General features: G+C 43.1%; 1 protein-coding gene across 1 annotated transcript in view; it reads left to right on the plus strand.

Annotated features, from left to right (window-relative positions):
* TMC1 (transmembrane channel like 1) overlaps positions 1 to 19,745 on the plus strand; it is a 90,217-nt gene that overhangs the window by 53,807 nt on the left and 16,665 nt on the right. The window contains exons 11-15 of the mRNA XM_075852111.1: positions 6,352 to 6,546; positions 7,667 to 7,846; positions 8,232 to 8,384; positions 13,988 to 14,116; positions 17,895 to 17,962. Coding sequence (XP_075708226.1) covers positions 6,352 to 6,546; positions 7,667 to 7,846; positions 8,232 to 8,384; positions 13,988 to 14,116; positions 17,895 to 17,962 — 725 coding nt within the window. The remainder of the gene's footprint in view (positions 1 to 6,351; positions 6,547 to 7,666; positions 7,847 to 8,231; positions 8,385 to 13,987; positions 14,117 to 17,894; positions 17,963 to 19,745) is intronic.

A 19,745-nucleotide genomic window follows, 5' to 3' on the forward strand; every position in this document is an offset into this window, starting at 1 on the left:
CAAAAATTGTATCTCCTGTACCCCAAACACACATTTTTCGGTTTTGGCAAACAGTTTGTTTTCCCGAAGGACCTGGAGCACCTTCCTGACATGCTCAATGTGGGAGGACCAGTCCTTGGAAAACACCAGTATGTCATCAAGGTACACTACAAGAAATATCCCCAGGTAATTTCTCAAAATCTCATTTATGAAATTCTGGAAGACCGCAGGGGCATTACACAACCCAAAGGGCATGACGAGGTATTCGAAATGGCCTTCGGGCATTTTAAACGCAGTCTTCCACTCATCCCCCTCTTTGATGCGAATGAGGTTATACGCCCCCCGTAGATCCAATTTAGAGAACCATTGGGCCCCCTGAACCTGATTAAAGAGATCAGGAATCAAAGGAAGGGGATACTGGTTCCTTACCGTGACCTTATTCAGGCTACGGTAGTCAATGCATGGCCTAAGACCACCATCCTTCTTCCCCACGAAGAAGAAGCCAGCACCTACCGGAGAAGAAGAGGGACGAATGTAACCCTTGGCCATGGATTCCTGGATATACTCTCTCATGGCTTCACGTTCGGGACAAGAAAGATTAAATATCCTACCCTTAGGAAGCTTTGCTCCTGGTACCAATTCGATAGCGCAATCGTATTCTCTATGAGGAGGTAACACTTCGGAGGCCTCCCTAGAGAAAACATCAGCGAAGTCCTGAACAAACTCGGGTAGCGTATTCGCCTCCTCAGGGGGAGAAATAGAATTAACAGAAAAACATGACGTACAACATTCATTACCCCATTTGGTTAGCTCCCCAGTATTCCAGTCAAACGTGGGATTATGCAACTGCAACCAGGGAAGGCCTAGAACCAAATCGTACGATAATCCCTGCATCAACAGTACAGAGCATTGCTCCAAATGCATGGAGCCAACAAGGAGTTCAAAAACAGGGGTATGCTGTGTAAAATAACCATTAGCAAGAGGAGTGGAGTCGATACCCACTACCGGGACAAGTTTAGGCAAATCAATCAGAGGCATAGCAAGAGACATAGCAAATTCCACAGACATAATATTAGTAGAGGACCCTGAATCCACGAAGGCACTGCCGTTAGCAGACCTACCACCAAAAGAGACCTGAAAGGGAAGCAAGATCTTAGTACGTTTCCTATTTACTGGAAATACCTGTGCGCCCAAGTGACCTCCCCGATGATCACTTAGGCGCGGAAGTTCTCTGGCTGCATTCTTATGCTTAGGACAGTTGTTCACTTGATGCTTGTCATCCCCACAGTAGAAGCAGAGACCATTCTTCCTGCGGAATTCTCTACGTTGTTGGGGGGACACGGAGGCCCCGAGTTGCATAGGTATCTCTGAGTCTTTCCTGGAGGAACGAAGCAACGGAACTTCGGGAGGCATCATGGGGGAGTCGGAGGAGAAAACACATAAACGTTCATGTTGTCGTTCCCTGAGACGTCGGTCAAGTCGTACCGCTAAAGCCATAGCCTGGTCTAGGGAGTCAGAAGAGGGATAGCTAACTAGCAGGTCTTTCAGGGCATTCGACAGACCCAACCTAAACTGGCACCTTAAGGCAGGGTCATTCCACCGAGAAGCTACGCACCACTTCCTAAAGTCAGAGCAATACTCCTCAACAGGTCTCTTACCCTGACGTAAGGTCACCAGCTGACTCTTGGCAAAGGCAGTCCTGTCAGTCTCGTCATAAATAAGTCCGAGAGCAGAAAAGAAACAATCAACGGAGGAAAGTTCAGGGGCGTCAGGAGCCAAGGAGAAGGCCCACTCTTGGGGCCCTTCCTGGAGCCGGGACATAATTATACCCACCCGCTGGCTCTCAGAACCTGAGGAATGAGGCTTTAAACGAAAGTAAAGCCTACAACTCTCCCGAAAGGAGAGAAAAGCCCTCCGGTCCCCTGAGAACCGGTCGGGCAACTTGAGGTGGGGTTCAAGAGGTGCGGTGAGGGGAACTACCAAGGTAGCATCAGGCTGGTTGACCCTCTGAGCCAGGGCCTGGACCTGTAGGGAGAGACCCTGCATTTGCTGAGCCAGGGTCTCACGGGGGTCCATAGTGGTGTCAGGGACCAGGGTAGACTAGGTATGGGCTTGTTATTATGTAATGACCGGGGGGTAGGGAAACGGACAAGTGAGCCCTAATCTACCCGCCACTCTGTCCCTGCCTACTTGCAACGACCCGCCCTAGGCGACGGGGTACAACTGGGCGGCGGTCCCTGCACTCAGTAAGTGCACGACAAACACGACAAACATACAAGGGAATACAAGCAAGGGAAAGGGGCAGTTGCCCACGGCAACACCGTGAGCAACCAGAGTGGTGAACGAGCCGAGTCAAGCCAGGAGTGTGCGAGGTACCAAACGAAGAGCAGAAGAGTAATCAGTAAGCCAGGGTCTGTATGGAGCAGGAACAAAATAGAAGGAGCTGTAGCTGGGCCAGGAAACCAAACGAAAAAGAATAACAAGCAAGGAGGAACAGGAAATGCAGGTATAAATAGACAGAGGGCGGGAGCTAGCTGAGTCTGGCCAGGCTGCGATAGGCTCTCCCACTCCTAAGCCTGCCAGCCTGAGTGGTGGAAGCTGGAGTCAGTCTCAGGGATGTAGATTCAGGTGCTGACTGATTAATTAAGGGAGTTAACCCCGAAGCTGTGCCTGGCAGATCCTTTACAGTGTATAGTGCCACACAGCTCCCCCTTGTGTATAGTGCCACACAGCCCCCCTTTGTGTATAGTGCCACACAGCCCCCTCCCTTGTGCATAGTGCCATACAGCTCTCCCTTGTGTATAGTGCCACACAGCCCCCCCTTGTGTATAGTGCCACACAGCCCCCCTTCTGTATAGTGCCACAAGGCAATGCCGCATACGAGAAAGTTGTATCAGCCAGGGAGACGTCACTCAAACATGGAAAGGTGGGTTTGGAGGCAGGACTATGTGACTCTCCAGGATAGCGGCACCGCCCCATGACCCTCTAATGAGTAATTAGCATATAGTGTGCACTGTTTTAAAAGTGGATTTTAAGGATTTTGGTGCATCTGAAAAAAACATACAGGGGAATGTTTGGAAATATTGTCAGGTCATGTATTACTGCATGGTGGCGGTTCAAGGGGTTAAACCTACCAGACAGGTTCCCATTAAATATACAATGAATTGAGAACAATTCCTTCTGCTCTACATTTTTGTTATTATAAATTTATCCTATATAATTACAGATCCAGAACCAAGCTCTGACATATATACAGTACCCCAACCAAGCTCAGTACATAAATACAGCACCAGAACAAAGCTCAGTACATATATACAGCACTATAACCAAGCTCATACATATATACAACACCAGAACAAAGCTCAGTATATATATACAGCACTAGAACCAAGCTCAGTACATATATACAGATCCAGAACCAAGCGCTGACATATATACAGTAGCACAACCAAGCTCAGTACATAAATACAGTACCACAACCAATCTCAGTACATAAATACAGCACTAGAACCAAGCATTGACATATATACAGCACCAGAACAAAGCTTGGTACATATATACAGCACTAGAACCAAGCTCATTACATATATACACAGCACCAAAACCAATCTCATACATATATACAGCACCAGAACCAAGCTCAGTACTTACATACAGCATCAGAACCAAGATCAGTACATATATACAACACCAGAACAAATACAGCTCAATTTAGTGCAACCCCTGCCGTATAGGTTTGTACGGCGTAAAACTACAGCTCCCAGCATGGCCCGAACAATTGTAAGGATATGCTGGGAGATGCTGTTTCACAAAAAAAATCATATCATAATCACACCACCCATCATCTCGCTGCAGATCATACAGTAACTACAGTACTGATTAGAGGCAGAATAAACGTTTACATTAAGTGACTCACCGGTGATGTCTCAGATGCTAGTTCTTTTCTTCTCCCGTCGGTCCAGACATCTATGATGGATTACTACCGGCCATGACCCATTTCTGCAGTTTTCCGCTCAGATGTCTTCAGCTTCTCACTATTAAAACATTTCTGCACCTAATAACAAAGTTAAAATTCTCAACACCTCTAAATATAATAAAGCACCATACACGGCACCTCTAACTATAATAGCGCCATAGACTGTGTCCCTGATTATAATAGTACCATACAGTGCACCTCTAACTATAATAGCACCATAGACTGTGTCCCTGATTATAATAGTACCATACACTGTGTCCCACATGCACACACCGTGCCCCTGTAGATAGTGCCCCCATAGCCCCCTGTAGATAGTGACCTACATAGAAGCCCCTGTAGATAGTGAACCACATACAGCCCTCTGTAGATAGTGCCTACATATGGACTCCAGAGCTGCAAGACAATTCTGCAAACCACTGAGCTACCGTGCTGCCCTACATATAGCTTCTCCTATAGACAGTGCTCCACGTATAGCCCACCACTGTAGATTGTCTCACAAGTAGCTCCCCCTGTATATAGTGTCCCACATATAGCCCACCCCTGTAGACAGTACCCTACATATAGCCACCCTGTTGCTAGTGCCCCACCGGTAACCCACCCCTGTATATAGTGTCCCACATATAGCCCACCCCCATAGAAAGTGCCCTAAAAATAGCTCCCCTATATATAGCACTCTACAAATAGCCCACCCCTGTATAGTGTCTCACATATAGCTCCCCCTGTATATAGTGCCCCACATATAGACCCCCCTGTAGATAGTGGCCCAAATCCTCACATATAGACCCACCCCCCTGTATATAGTGGCCCACATCCCCACATATAGACCCGCCTGTATATAGTGACCCACATCCCCACATATAGACCCCCCATAGATTGTGCCCCACATACAGACCACCCCTGTAGCTAGTGCCCCACATCCCCACATATAGACCCCCCTGTATATAGTGGCCCACATATAGACGACCCCCCTGTAGATAGAGCCCCTACTATATATAATGCCACTCACAGTTTTATGAGAAAAAAACAAAAAGCTTTACATACTCACATGATCCCGTTCCTGTTCGCTGGCGATGCAGATCTGCTCTCTTCTGAGCGGGTCTGCAGGAGCTGAATGAGCGCCATCCAATGACACTGATTCATTGTAAGTCATTGTAAGGCGCTGAAATGGCCGGGGACGGAACATGCACGGCCATTCAGCGCTAGTGCATGTATTTGGCTGTCGCTAGCACCGGGGCACCCTCCGGTGCTAGCGACGCCTACAGGCATGAGAGGGCCTGTGTCGCCCGGCCCATACTTGTTGGAGGCTCGGCTGCGCAGACCCCATAGTAGTGGCGCTACCGCTGTAGCAACTATAACGACTGCTAGCGGCACCACCGGGCATATGGGGGGCGTGTCAGCTGGCGGCACAGGCCCCCTCAAGCCGCGGGCCCTGTAGCAGCTGCTACGGCTGCTACCGCGGTAGTTACGCCACTGCTTCAGGGACTACCGTACAGGCTTTATCAGATTCCGTCTGTATGGAGATATACACCCCTAAAAGATGTTTTAAATTTACTATACCGCACAAACAAACCTCCACATGCCTCCATATGAAAGTGGAGGCATACTGAGGTACAGTAGTGGGCTCATGCACCTTTCTGGCAACCCTATTGCACCTGTACAAAATGGAGCCGTAATACAGCCATATGCATAATTCCTTAATTGTCAAATAATTGTCAATATACTATTACAGTCTCCAGCAATCATGAATAGCCCCTCCCCAAAAATTCGGACGTAACAGAGGAGATGCATACAGAACTGGTAGTGCAAATATAAGTATGATCCGCATCGCTACTCTAGATCCAATGTAGTTCAATGCTGAAAATGTACTTTTAAAGGATAATTAATCTTTAACAAATCTTCTGACATGTCATAGTGACATGTCTTAAGTTTTGATTGGTGAGGGTCCGAACACTGAGACCCCCACCGATTGCTAAAACAAAGCGGCAGAAGTGCTCAGGTGAGCACTGAGCCACTTAGTTTCTGATCGGCTTTTCTCTGAGAGCCGAGCAGTTGGGGTACGGGCCCATAGACTTTCTGTTGAGTCCAAACACCAACTGCTCGGCTCTCCGAGAAAAGCCGTTCATAGACCAGGCTGGGCAGTGCTAGACCCAATCGCTTCTGCCACTTCATTTTAGCGATCGGTGGGGGTCTCAGTGTCACTATTACATGTCAGAAGTTTTTCGAAAGTTTAGTTTCCTTTTACTTCTGATGTGTTACTGGTACAATTCTAATTTAATTTTACTCTTTTTTGTAATTCGTAGTGCAAAGTAATCTTTGCTATTATTTCATTTTATATAAGTATATTATCTTTTGTGTAATTTTAGATGAACGATTTTATTTTCATTTTACTTCCGCAGGAATCAATTCTAGAAGAACAGGAGAACAGGAAAGAGGAAAACATTCATTTAGTCCGATTTCTCCGGGTTCTAGCAAACTTCCTAGTACTATGTACACTCGCTGGAAGTGGTTATCTCATTTATTTTGTTGTGCGTAGATCCCAGCAATTTGCTTTGAAAGGTCTGGAAAACTATGGTTGGTGGGAACGTAATGAAGTTAGTATCATTATTAAATATTCTGTATTTTCCTAGTCTTACAAAAGGAAGTTGGTAATGTTGCTTGTTTCAAAACAGAGAGACATCCAATTTTTCCAGTGAGCTGCTGCTATAAAGCAATTTTATTTTATTTGTCTGGCTTATTTTATTAGCTTATCTCTCCCCTTTCTCCATTACGGATGATGAAGACAGAGTAGGATTCTGACTTAGCTAATAAACTGAGCCAGACAGCGAGCCCCTTTATACACATCACCAAAACAGGAGGAAGGGGGGGTGGGTGGTTTCGCCGCCACCTGAGCTTACAGAAGAAGCCCGGAACTTCTGAGATCACGCCCCGTGATCATTCCCCGAAATACGCCTGAAAACACTGCGGGTGCACATACCCTTAGTCTACAGAGTAAAAATGTAGTAGAATCCGTAAAGCGTCACGTATGCACTGTGGAGATATGTACTATGGAGCCTTAGTGTTTGCAATACAATGGCTGAAATTCGCAGCATGCCCTATCCCTTGCGGTGATTCTATTGAAATTGCTGTACAATCTTCAACAGACAGGGTATGTTGTAGATTTTAATTTTCCCAGCATGGCCTCAGTTCCAGATTTTTTATTATTTTTGTATAACCTTATTCACTTGCCTAGTATACTTTTGGTGTAACAAATTCATATCATGGGAATTCACACGAAATCCCCTGCTAAATATAAAAACACAGGCCAAATGGGTAGAATGCTGGGGATAGATTATTGAACTACATTGATATCTAGACTGTCATTTTCAGTTTGGTATAACCTTATAAATTACAGTATATTGCAATTTTCTGAAACTGCACAACCCCTTTAAAAACCTGTTAACCATACCTCCCGACCATCACGTTTTTTGTGGGATTTTCCTTCGAACAAGTCACAAAGTGGGTAGGGTTTGTGTAAATTTGCATGAAAGTATTCATTTTCAAGATAGTTTGTCGGCGTTCCCGGGCTGATCAGAGGAGGTGCTTAAAAGGGTCCAACAAATGGGGATGCAAATGTTGGAAGGTATGCCAGTCACCTGAGAAATATATGTATGTATGCACAGAGCAATATGAACTGATCATGACAATAAGGCGTGTTTGTGCTTGTTTTGGTAGGTGAACACTGTTATGTCTCTGTTAGGAATGTTTTGTCCAACAATGTTCGATGTTGTCAGTGGATTGGAAAACTACCACCCTCGTATAGCTCTAAGATGGCAGCTCGGCCGCATATTTGCCCTGTTTCTGGGAAACCTCTACACATTCCTCATTGCTTTGATGGATGAAATTAATCTTAAGGTACAATGAATATAATTTCATAGAATACAATAAGGGGTTATTCCTGTCTTATAAGCGATGGCATATCCCTAGAATATGCCTTCACCGTTACTTTATGATTGGTGGGGGTCCAACCTCTGTGACCACCACCGATCCTGACAATGAAGTGGAAGCAGCGCTGCTTTAGCCCCTTCTAAGTTTTACTGCAAAGCAGTGCTCCCAGCCACACGGCTGTGCAATGATGCCAAAAACAGTGCTTTATTTTTAGTATTGGTGGGTGTCCCACAGGTCAGACCTAGGAATGGGCCATCACTTTATAAGATGGGAATACCCCTTTAAGTATTAAATTGCTCTTTACATAATATATCAAACCTTTTTTTCTTTTTTTGCTTTGTCCTTTTTCTAGCGTCAAGAAGAAAAGATTGTGCAACATAATATGACAATGTGGTATGCTAATATTTACAATGGATCTTATTCAGAAAATTCAACTGGTCCTCCTTTTCAAGTTGACCCATCAGATGTTCCTAGAGGACCATGCTGGGAGACAATGGTGGGCCAGGTTAGTGAAGTCAATGATGCTTACCTTATTTATTTACATGTGCAGCAGCAATGGTGAACATGCATTGATGGCAGTAACGTAATGTGCTTATCAAATACATGCACATGAAAAAACTAATATAGTATGCAATGAGATGTATTGTGGTAAGTAAACAATCATGATTCATCAAAATACAGATAATTAAACAGGGATTATGTGTACTCCCGTATAAGATTTAGGTTAAAGGGAATGTGTCGCTAGAAAAATATATATATTTTTTTAGTTAAACTGTTAGTATATAAATGATTACACATTGTTCTAATTTTTGTAATTTTTTCACAAGTCAGGAAATATTATAAATTAGATTCTAATTTATAACATTTCCATGTGCTCGTCTCTAGAGGGAGCAATTCCCAAAATTGCAGCATTGGCATGTGGTAAAGCAACCTCATTGCTTTATGCTGCAAAATTGGAGAAGACACACTCGCTCTAGCGTCCTCAAACAATCCCCCCTCCTTTATCCTGACTAGTGCCAGGAGAAAGAAGGGGGTTGAATGTTCAAACCTCCTACACTGTGTGCCGCCATTTTTTGAGCGAATGCACAGTGTAGGAGGATTAGATACAGTGGTAATCACACAGTATAACACAAACATACACACACATCACATACACAAACATAACTTACCTGCTCCTGCCGCCGCCGCTGACTCCGCTCCTAGTCCATGCTTCTGAACATATGGACGGAAGCCGCGACCGGAAGTAGTCATCTTACTGTCCGGCCGTGGCTTCCGGTCCACATGAAAATGGTGCTGGATGTCGCTCTGACAAAGACCTTCCTTTTGGACTGTGTGGGAGCGGCGCACGCTATAGTGAATGGAACGGCTCCCGTTCACATTCCCTATGGGGATGTATGTGCCGTATTCCATCTCTGTATGTGTCGTTAATCGGCACATACAGAGATGAAAAAAAAATGGCAGCCCCCATAGAGAAGTAAAAAAAAGAAAAATGAAAAAAGTAAAACACAAAAACACAAATAAATAAAATGTATTTTAATAACATACTAAAAGCAATAACATATAAAAAAAAATGTTTTCATGACACCTTCCCTTTAAGCTTACTGTATTGACGTCTAAAAAAGGCTTCCATAGCAGAGGTGTAACTTGGAGCTCCAGGGCCCCACTTCAAAATCTGGAAAGATTTATGATACTGGTGTCTTATGTGGCTTTCAGTCATTTACGTTCAATCTAATACATACATTCAGGGCCGTATTTACAACTAGGCACTGGGGGTGCAGTGTCTAGGGTATCCAGGGTATTTATTATATATATTTTCAGGTCACTCACAGGGCAAGGGGGGTGGGTGCGCTTCACCATCACTCCTTTGTCTGTAAGACACGCCCACTGTTAATGGATTGGCCAGAGCAGCTGTTGCCAATTCAAGAACAGTGGGCGTGTCTTAGACTCAGTCTAAGAAGCGCTGTAGGGGGAGTCAATGGCAGCGCAGCAGGTCAGGTAAGTATTGCTACATGTTTAATGTTGGGTTGCACAAGGCATCGATACTATTTTGATGCCGTGCACCCTCAAACGTTTCAATACCATTAATTAATGTATTGGGATATTAAGCTGTGCGGCCGCACAGCTTAGTATTGTTGTACACGTATGTAATCAGAGCTGGGCTGCAGTTGTGTAATAGTCATTTTCCCGCACCTGACAAGTGTGTGCGCGCAGTCAGCATGAGGTGTTGTGGCCGGCGCTGCACTACTGGGTGCCAGCACTGAAGACATAGAACATGGCGGGCGCACTGAAAAACCCCCATGTTCCCTGTCTTCAGTGCCGGCGCCGCCACTCATTAGTGCAGCGCTGGTCACATCTTTTTGTGCTGACCGCTCGTGCACACTTGGCAGGAGTGGGGTAATGGTTGTATTACACAGCCGCAGCCCTGCTCTAACGGTGGAGATCAGAGAATCTATGACGCTAGGTGTCTCTGCCTCTCCGTGGAACTACTGTCCCATACTGAAAACATAATTACAATACGGGGCAGTTTTCCGCAGAGGGTTAGGGACACCTAGCGTCATAGATAACTATGACGCTGGGAGCCCGGCTCCCTGAAGTGTGTTTGGTCTGGGAAATGCGGCCGACATACGGACCGAACACGCACGTGTGAAAACGGCCTTATGAGTTTTGAACCTCCATGTACCTCTCATTAATTGTAATTAAACCCATCATGTACCTCACAAAGTAACCCAACGTTATCCATTATGACTGAGGAACACGATGGGGTTCATTACTATTAATGTGAGCCACACGGAGGTTCAAAATTCATCACACCACGTGCCTCCCATCAGAAAATGGAAGAACTTTTTTAATATTGATGGCAAAGTATCGTTTTGGTGTTTTGGTAGTGAGAATCGCAATACTACATGAAGTATCGGTATCGAAGTCCAAATTCTGGTATCGTGACAACCCTAATGTAATGTACTGTCTTCAATTATATCCGCGTCCTTAGGAAGCGGATACAATTAAAAGCACAGGTGAAGCAAGGGAAGCATTAGTTCCATTACTCATCATTCGACGCTTCCTTGTGGCGCAGGCGGTGCGATGACGTCATCACGCCGCCTGCCGTCGTTCCGCTGGAGCAGGCCTGATCAGAAAAGACCAGGCCTTCCTCAACAGAAACTTTATTGCTGTGCCCCGCCGACGCTAGTAACTCCTAGTGCGGGGATTCCTTTGTATCTGAAGCAGTCCCCACGCTAGGTTTATAGTGGCACACACACCCGAGATGCGCCAAAATTCTGGGGCATCTCGGGTTATCCTGTGTCACAAGGCTTAGTAAACTAAGCAGTGACAGCTCTTAGCTGTCATTGGTTAGTTTACATCACGTGGTGGCCGGTTACCTAAGTTCATTGGCCTACTTTTAAAAGTATGAACTGAGGTAACCTGGGACCACGTGATGTAAATGAACTGATGACAGCTAAGAGCTGCACCTGCTTAGTTAAATGGAACCTGTCACCAGCATTTCCCCTATTAAACCAGCAATAGTTGGAGCAAGTGGGTGAAAAATCACTTTTATGTAGCCTATAATTATCTTCTAAGTAGGCTCTGTATCCTTTAGTATTCAGTTTTTTAGTGTTCTTGCGCCATATGCTAATGAACAAAAAAAGAGTCATATCTTCATTAGAAAAGAGTCAGATCTTCATTCCTCAAGCCTTTCCAAGTTAACTCCGCCTCCTTACTTTTGATTGACAGCTCCCCGCCTCCCCCGAGCACACATGAAATCCCGTGCTTGTGCATCGATGTTCTGGAGGGTGTGCACAATGGGACACCATATCGACGCATGCACAGTAACTAGATTTGAAGCAGGGAAGGGTATCGGACCATACATGAGGGGCGCATGCGCTCTCAGACAATATTTTGGCATTCAGAGTGGGCCCCTTTTCAGCGGTGGGTGGGCATAAAAAGAGAAACAAATGAGACTGCTGGATTATTGCAATAAAAGGCGCAAAATGTTTGCAGACCATTATTTAAGGTCGGAGGAGGATTTTAGGAGAGGGGATAATGCCAATGAACATTTGATAGCAGCGGCCAGCGAGGGGTGAGTAGAGTTCAAATGGTGAAATGCTGGTGACAGGTTCCCTTTAACTGTCACGGACCCAGGAAGGTAAGTATGATAATGGTTTTGCTTTTTTACTGATTAATGTTACTGTTGTATTTTTGTGTTTTTGTTCGGTCGTTGGATACGAGGACTACTTAGATATCTGCATTTTTATTTTCAATAAATTGGTTAACGAGGGTTGTGTAGGGGGTTTTATTTCAATAAAATATTTTTTTCTGTGTCTGTTTTTTTTTGTTTTACATTTATTACTACTGCCTCAGTAATGGTGGCTGTCTGATAGACAGCATCCATTGCTAAGACGGGGCTTCGTGTTAGCTGGTGCAGAGGCTAACACTAACCCCTCATTATTACCCCTGTACACACCGCCACTAAGGGTGCCATGAAGAGCCAGGTAAGGTCCAGTACCTGACCACCTGAAGTGATGGTTGGGCACTGGGGTGGCAGGCTGGTATTATTAGGCTGGAAAAGCCCAAAAACAATTGGCCTGCCCACCCTGGTAATACTAAGCTACTGCTGCTATTTTGTTATGAAAAATGGGGGGGCCCCACGTAATTTTTTTTAAAATAAATAATTGAAAAAACAACTTGGGGTCCTTTTTATTTTTCATAACCAGCTAGATACAATAAAGCAGCTGTAGCCTAGCATTACCAGGGTTTTTGTGCTTTCACAGCCTAATAATACCAGCCTGCATCCGCCCCAGTACACAACCATCACTTTAGATGGTCAGGTACTGGATTATACCCAGCTCTTCCTAGCACCCCTGGTGGTGGTGGGTATCGGGGTAATAATGGGGGGGTAGTGTTAGCCTCTTCACCGGCTAACACTAAGCCCTGCCTTAATAATGGACGCTGTCTTTCAGACAACTGCCATTACTAAGGCAGTAGTAATGAAGTTAAAAAAAACACCTACACAGAAAAAATATTTTATACAAATATAAGCCCCCCACACAAGCCTCGATATCCATTTTATTGAAAAAAAAAAACACTGTCATCAAAGTAGTCCTCGAATCTGACAAAGTTCAACAACCGAACCTGTAAAAAAAGCACACACAAAAACAACACATTAGTAACACTAACAACTAAAAAAGCAAAACGATTATTATACTTACCTTCCTGGGTCTCGGACAGTAAACTGAAAGTAGTGACAACTCTAAGTTGTCATTGGTTAGTTTACATCACATGGTCCCAGGTTACCTCCGTTCATTGGCCTACTTTTAAAAGTAGGACGATGTACTGAGGTCGACGGCCGGGCGTTTTTTGCTCCAGGCGGGAAGGGGGGGCCGCTGCAGGAGTGTTTTTTTTTCCTAAAAAAATAACAAACTGTGACCTGATCAATACTCGGGGAAATGGGCACCAGTGTTCATGTGGGGGGGGGGGGCAGGGGAGGGAATGTTAATAGGGTAGCACTGAGCATTTCTGTTAGGGTGTGTCCACATGTAGCGTAAACACTGCAGATTTTACGCAACGCATTTCATTGCGAAAAATCCGCAGCATAATACAGTAGCAGTAGAGTGGATGATATTTGAATAAATATCATCTACATGCTGCGTAAATAACCCATTGAAAAACTGTTCATAAATTCATAAAAAGTTTTTTTAATCTGCAGCTTGTCAATTTATGTTGTGGAATCGCTGGTTTTCTGTTGCAGGTTTTCCCTATTGAATTCAATGGGGAGGGAAAACCCACAATAATTAGCACATTTTGCGATTTTTCGGCGGAAAAACTGCGTTATGGGGGGGGGGCGTCAGCCCTACATGTGCCTAGGGCAGCACAAACTCTAAATACGGCCCTGCATACATTGTCATTTTTATATATCTCTCACACTATTCTATTCAGTTATATGCACCAGGAAATATATATCAGGGCTTTTGCCATATTATTAGGGCCATAATGGATTGACCCACATCCTGTAGTTGTGAATTTATATATCTGGGTAGCTCTAGTGTATAATTTCTTTTTCCACATGATAAAATTGCATTAGGTATAATCTTCCCAATTTAAATTTTATCCTAGGAATTTGTACGACTTACTGTAAATGATATCATGACGACATATATCACTATATTAACTGGTGACTTCCTACAAGCGGTCTTTGTACGGTTTTTTAATTATTGTTGGTGCTGGGATCTGGAGTATGGATGGGTATGTAACTATTTATATTATCTGAACGTACAATTTTTAGACATATTTTTGCTATAACAAAATTATGCATGTTCATGCTTTAATATGTGTTAGAAGATGTTATAATTGTTATAGAGGTTTAGGGGCTTCAAACATCTAATGTGTAGACCTTTACATGGCAAATTTTTTTCAGGTACCTCTCTCACCCCACCGGCACCCTGCGATAAGATCGCAGGGTGCGAATGTTTTCTATGCCAGTTGGGGGCCTAATAAAGGCCCCCAGGTCTGCCTCTAGTTAATGCCTGCTAGAGGCATGGCCTAGCAGATGCCTGTCCATTTTACAAGGACAGGCAGTAATACACTGCAGTAAAGAAGTATTGCAGTGTATTATAAAAGTGATCGGATGATTGCATAGTGAAGTCCCGTAGTGGGACCAGTAAAAAAGTTAAAAAAAGTTTAATAAAGTTAATAATAAATAAGTGAAAAAAAATTAAAAGTAAAAAAGTTACACATATTTGGTATCGCCGCATCCGTAATGACTCCAACTATAAAGTTATTACATTATTTAACCTGCTCGGCGGTCGCCGTAAAAAATGTAATAAAAAACAATGCAAGATTTGCTGTTTTCTGTGAATCCTGCCTTAAAAAAATGTGATAAAAAGTGATCAAAAAGTCGCACGTACTCCAAAGTGGTACCAATAAAAGCTACAAGTCGTCCCGCAACAAAAAGCCCTCATACAGCTGCATCGACAGAAAAATAAAAAAGTTATGCCTCTTCAAACATGGAGACACAAAAACTAATAATTTTGAAAAAAAAAAAGTGTTTTTACTGTGTAAAAGTAGTAAAACATACAAAAACTATACAAATTTGGTATCGTTGCAATTGTAACAACCCACTGAATAAAGTTATTGTGTTATTTATACCACACGGTAAACAGTGTAAATTTAGGATGCAAAAAAGTGTGTCAAAATTGCTGTTTTCTTTTTATCCCACCAAAAAAAAAAAAGTTTATAAAAGTTAATTAATAAATTATATGTACCCCAAAATGGTGCTATTAGAAAATACAACTTGTCCCGCGAAAAACAAGACCTTATACAGCTATGTCGACGCAAAAATAAAAAAGTTATAGCTCTTTGAATGAGACGATGAAAAAACTTAAAAAATAGCTCGGTCATTAATGCCTAAAATAGTCTGGTCACTAAAGGGTTAAATAATGTCCAATTTCTTTAAGACCACAATTCAGGTCTTAGGAGAAAATCCCAAACGTTCTTTGTTTTTTCTCCGGTTTGGCATTTGCTTAACTGCTGCTAAAGTAGGGCAGTTGCTTTCATAACACATAACGAGGGCAGACTCTAGCTTTTCTGCTGCCTGAGGCGAAAATTGAAATTGCGCCCCCAGATCTTGATTGACATCCCCCTGTCTGCAGCCTCCTCCAACGCTTGCGGATACTGCCATTGCCTTGTACTCCCCTGCCATGAGTGGTGCAGGGATGAAGCCGGGCAGAGTACACCTCGCTGCACGATGCATACCCATGGAGTACAAGGCAACGGCGCATCAAAGAAAGTTGGAGGAGACTGGTAGTGATGTAGAGCAGCCAGGAAAATGTCAAGCATGGAAAGGTGGGTTTGGAGGCAGGACTATGTGACTGTCTAGTATAGCGACATTGCCCCATGACCCTTTAATGAGTAATTAGCATATAGTGGGTGCCATTTTAAAAGATGATTTTATAGATTTTGCTGCATCTGGAAAAAACATACAGGGGAATGTTTGGAAATATTGTCAAGTCATGTATTACCACATGGTGGTGGTTCAAGGGGTTAAAACCACCTGACGGATTCTCATTAAATAGACAATGAATTGCAACAATTTCATCTGCCCTGCAATTTTGTTATTATGAATATATCCATTATAATTACAGCACCAGAGTCAAGCTCATACATATATACAGTACCAGAACCACACTCAATACATACATATATATATATATATATATATATATAGCACCGAAACCAAACGCATTACGTACAAACTGCAGCAGAACAAAGCTCAGTACATAAATACAACATCAGAACCAAGCTCACTACATATATACTGCACCAGAACGAAGCTCAGTACATAAATACAGCACCAGCACAAATACAGCTCAGTACAAATATCATTTGCAAATTTAGTGCAACCCCAGCCGTATTGGTTTGTACGACGTAAAACTACAGCTCCCAGCATGGCCTGAGCAATGGTAAAGATATGCTCGGAGTTGCTTATTCACCCAAAAAAAAATCATACCACCCATTATCTCGCTGCAGATCATACAGTGACTACAGTACTGATTAGAGGCAGAACATTTGCATTGAGTGACTCACATGTGACGTCTTCTCAGATTCTAGTCATTCTTTTTCTCTTTTCTTCTCCATCCGATTCAGATCTTTATGAGGATTTCTCCCGGCTATTGCACATTTCTGCAGTTTGCCACTCAGATGTCTTCAGCTTCTCACTTTTCAAACCTTTCCGCACCCATAAACGAAAATAAAATTCTCATGGTGCCACACACTATGCACCTAAATATAATAGCACCATACACTGTGTCCCGGATTGTAATAGCACCATACACTGTGTCCCAGACACACAGTGCCCCCTGTAGATAGTGCTCCCTGTAAATAGTGTCCCCCCATAGAGCCCCCTGTAGATAGTGCCCCTCATAGAGCCCCCTGTAGATAGTGCCCCCCATAGATCCTCCTATAGGTAGTGCCCCCATAGAGCCTCCTGTATATACTGCTCCCCATAGAGCCCCCTGTAGATAGTGCCCCCCTGGAGATAGTGCCCTACATAGATCTCCCTGTAGATAGTGGCCCCCATATATCCCCCTGTAGATAGTGCCCCACATACTATCCCCTGTAGATAGTGCCCCACATATAGCTCTCTGTAGATAGAGCCCCCTGTAGATAGTCACCCACACTGTTAACTGAAAAAAACAAAAACTTTACATACCCACTTGATCCTGTTCCCACACCGTCCTCTAGCAGGCCTGCTCTCTTCTGACCAAGTCTGCTGAAGTTGAACGACGTAAGCGGCGCGATGATGACATCACACCACTTGCATCATTGAAAGGTGCTGAATGGCAGGGCAAGGCACATCCTTGGTCTGCCATTCAGTGCCTCTCAATGACGCAAGTGGTGTGATGACAACATTGCGCTGCTTGCGTCATTGAAAGACGCTGAAGGTTAGGGCAAGGAACTAATGTTCTTTGCCCTGCCAGCGCTAGTTACCCATGTAATTGTATCTGCATCCTATAGACACAGATACAATTATAATGCAGGAGGGGGTGGCGGTTGGTATCAGTGGTGCCGCTGCCAACTCAGAGAGGTAGCAGGCCGCTGTCTGAGGCGCGATACTCACCTCAACTCATGGACGGTGCGGCCCTGCACATAACCTCCATGTATAATTGTAGCCAAAATACAAGACTAGTTTTGGTGAAAAATGATAGAACCCCACAAGACTGTAGGTGACATCAAGTTCTTGATAATATAGGTAATATAGCATGCAATTATTCTAGGAAACTGGGAAAATATCTAGCACCCTCTACAGTCTTCCCTTTGCCTCTTCCTGGGTGTCCCCCTTTCACTCCTTTAGCGTTATATGTGCCTTAAATACAGTAAATAATAATACATATTTACATAGAAATTCACAATGCTTAGTTGTGTTTTCATGTTCAATTTTCCTCTGTCAGATGCACTATTGGTTAGAACAAAGAGTAAAAAATTCTAGTAATTTTTGTATAATGATTTTTATTTTTACTTGCAGCCTTCATACTGTGAATTTGATATCAGTGGTAATGTGTTGGGATTGATTTTCAATCAAGGAATGATTTGGTAAGTACCCTCTTATAGAAACAATATAAGCCATAATAGGCTCCAGTGTATGAATTCACCGAAACCAAATTTCTAAAATTTGTAATTATGTGAAAATATATTTTCATTGCATTATACATAGCTAATAAAACTGGAAAGCTTTGCATACTGTATATGTTAAATAGTGGCACTGTTGCTTTACAGCATTGGAGCTACAAGCTCAAATCTTACCAACATCTAGGTTTTAAAGGTATGTTTACACAGGGCAGATACACTGCGTATTAGCAAACAGCGTATCCGCCTTGGGCGCCACAGGGAATTTCGGACCAAAAACCGCACATTGTGGTGCAGTTTTTCGACCGGAATGTCCGCTGCGGAAAACTGCAAATAAAAAAAAAAAGTTTAATACTTTTTTGGCTGCAGCGGTCACATGGGATGAAACGTCATCCCAGGAGACCGGCCTAGATGAAGAAACAGAATTCTGGGTAAGTATAATATTTTTTTTTTTCTGAGTTGCTTTTTTGTGGCGGAATCGCTGCTTTTCCGCCGCAGAAAAATGCAACATCTGCCATTTGTTGCGGATTTTACCTCCTATTGAATTCAATGGGAAAAACCCGAAACATGAAAGCAGCGATTACGCAAATACAATTGACATGCTGTGGATTAAAAAAACCGCAGTCAATTTCGGAATGTTTTCTTCTGCTCATCATTTACGCAGCGTGTAGATGAGATTTGTGAAATACTCATTCACTTTGCTGCTACTCTATTATGCTGTGGATTTTCCGCAACAAAATCTGTTGCGGGAAAATATGCAGTATTTACGCCATGTGTGAACTTACCCTGAGGGAGTTGCTCACTACCCCCTCTAATATGAGGTTGTTGATTGCGTTTGCTTCAACTTCACAATAATAGCTGATTGCAGATCATACTTACTGAGCTACAATAGAAAAGAAAAAAAAAACAGCTTCATCCGCAGCGCAATATAATTAGAAAACTCAGCAAAAAAAATTTCTGTGTTGCCTTATTCTGAGACCCATAACTTTTTTATTTTTTCCATTGATGGAGCGGTGTGAGGACTTGTTTTTGGCGGGTCAAGCTTTTTATTATTAAAACTTTGGGGTACATGCGACTTTTTTATTACTTTTTATTCAATCTTTGGCGGGAGCGAAGGTGACCAAAAAAAAACAGCATCTAAGGGGTTAAAATACACAGCTCACAGTTGCAGCGTATAGAGCGGACTAAGCCGTATATGTTCGGAGGTTGTTGGTAAGGGGTTAAAATATGGGTGCTAACCTTTTTTTTGTTTTTTTCTGAAAATTTCTTTCATTTTATTCTTAATTTATATTATTACAAAAATAAAAATAACATTACGTATTTATATTACCCATCCACCCACCCCAGAAGGAGAGGAGTACTGAAGAGGAGGAAAGAAAAATAAAAGAAATACAAAAAACACATAAACTCATTATGGTCCTGTAGTCATCCTCAGAGGTTATAACCATGGATTCCGGCCAGAAAAAAAACAAAAAACTGCTTGTTTTTCTTATTGGATATCCACCTCACTCTAAATATCACAAGATTAAGCAGATCTTTCCAGGTTACAACTGACAGAATATTATTTGACAACCAAAGTCATAGTCAAAATTTTTGCCACGAAGAAGGTATTAGTAGTACATTTATTTTTATTTTTATACACAGAAGTCCTCAATTCATAACTATCACCGAATCTAAATAGTAGGAGCTGAGACATCCGGATATCCAACATGTGCATACGTTTTAACTTTTCAGTCACTTCATTTTAATA

The sequence above is a fragment of the Rhinoderma darwinii genome, chromosome 1 (assembly GCF_050947455.1).
Source record: "Rhinoderma darwinii isolate aRhiDar2 chromosome 1, aRhiDar2.hap1, whole genome shotgun sequence".
Taxonomy (NCBI): Eukaryota; Metazoa; Chordata; class Amphibia; order Anura; family Rhinodermatidae; genus Rhinoderma; species Rhinoderma darwinii.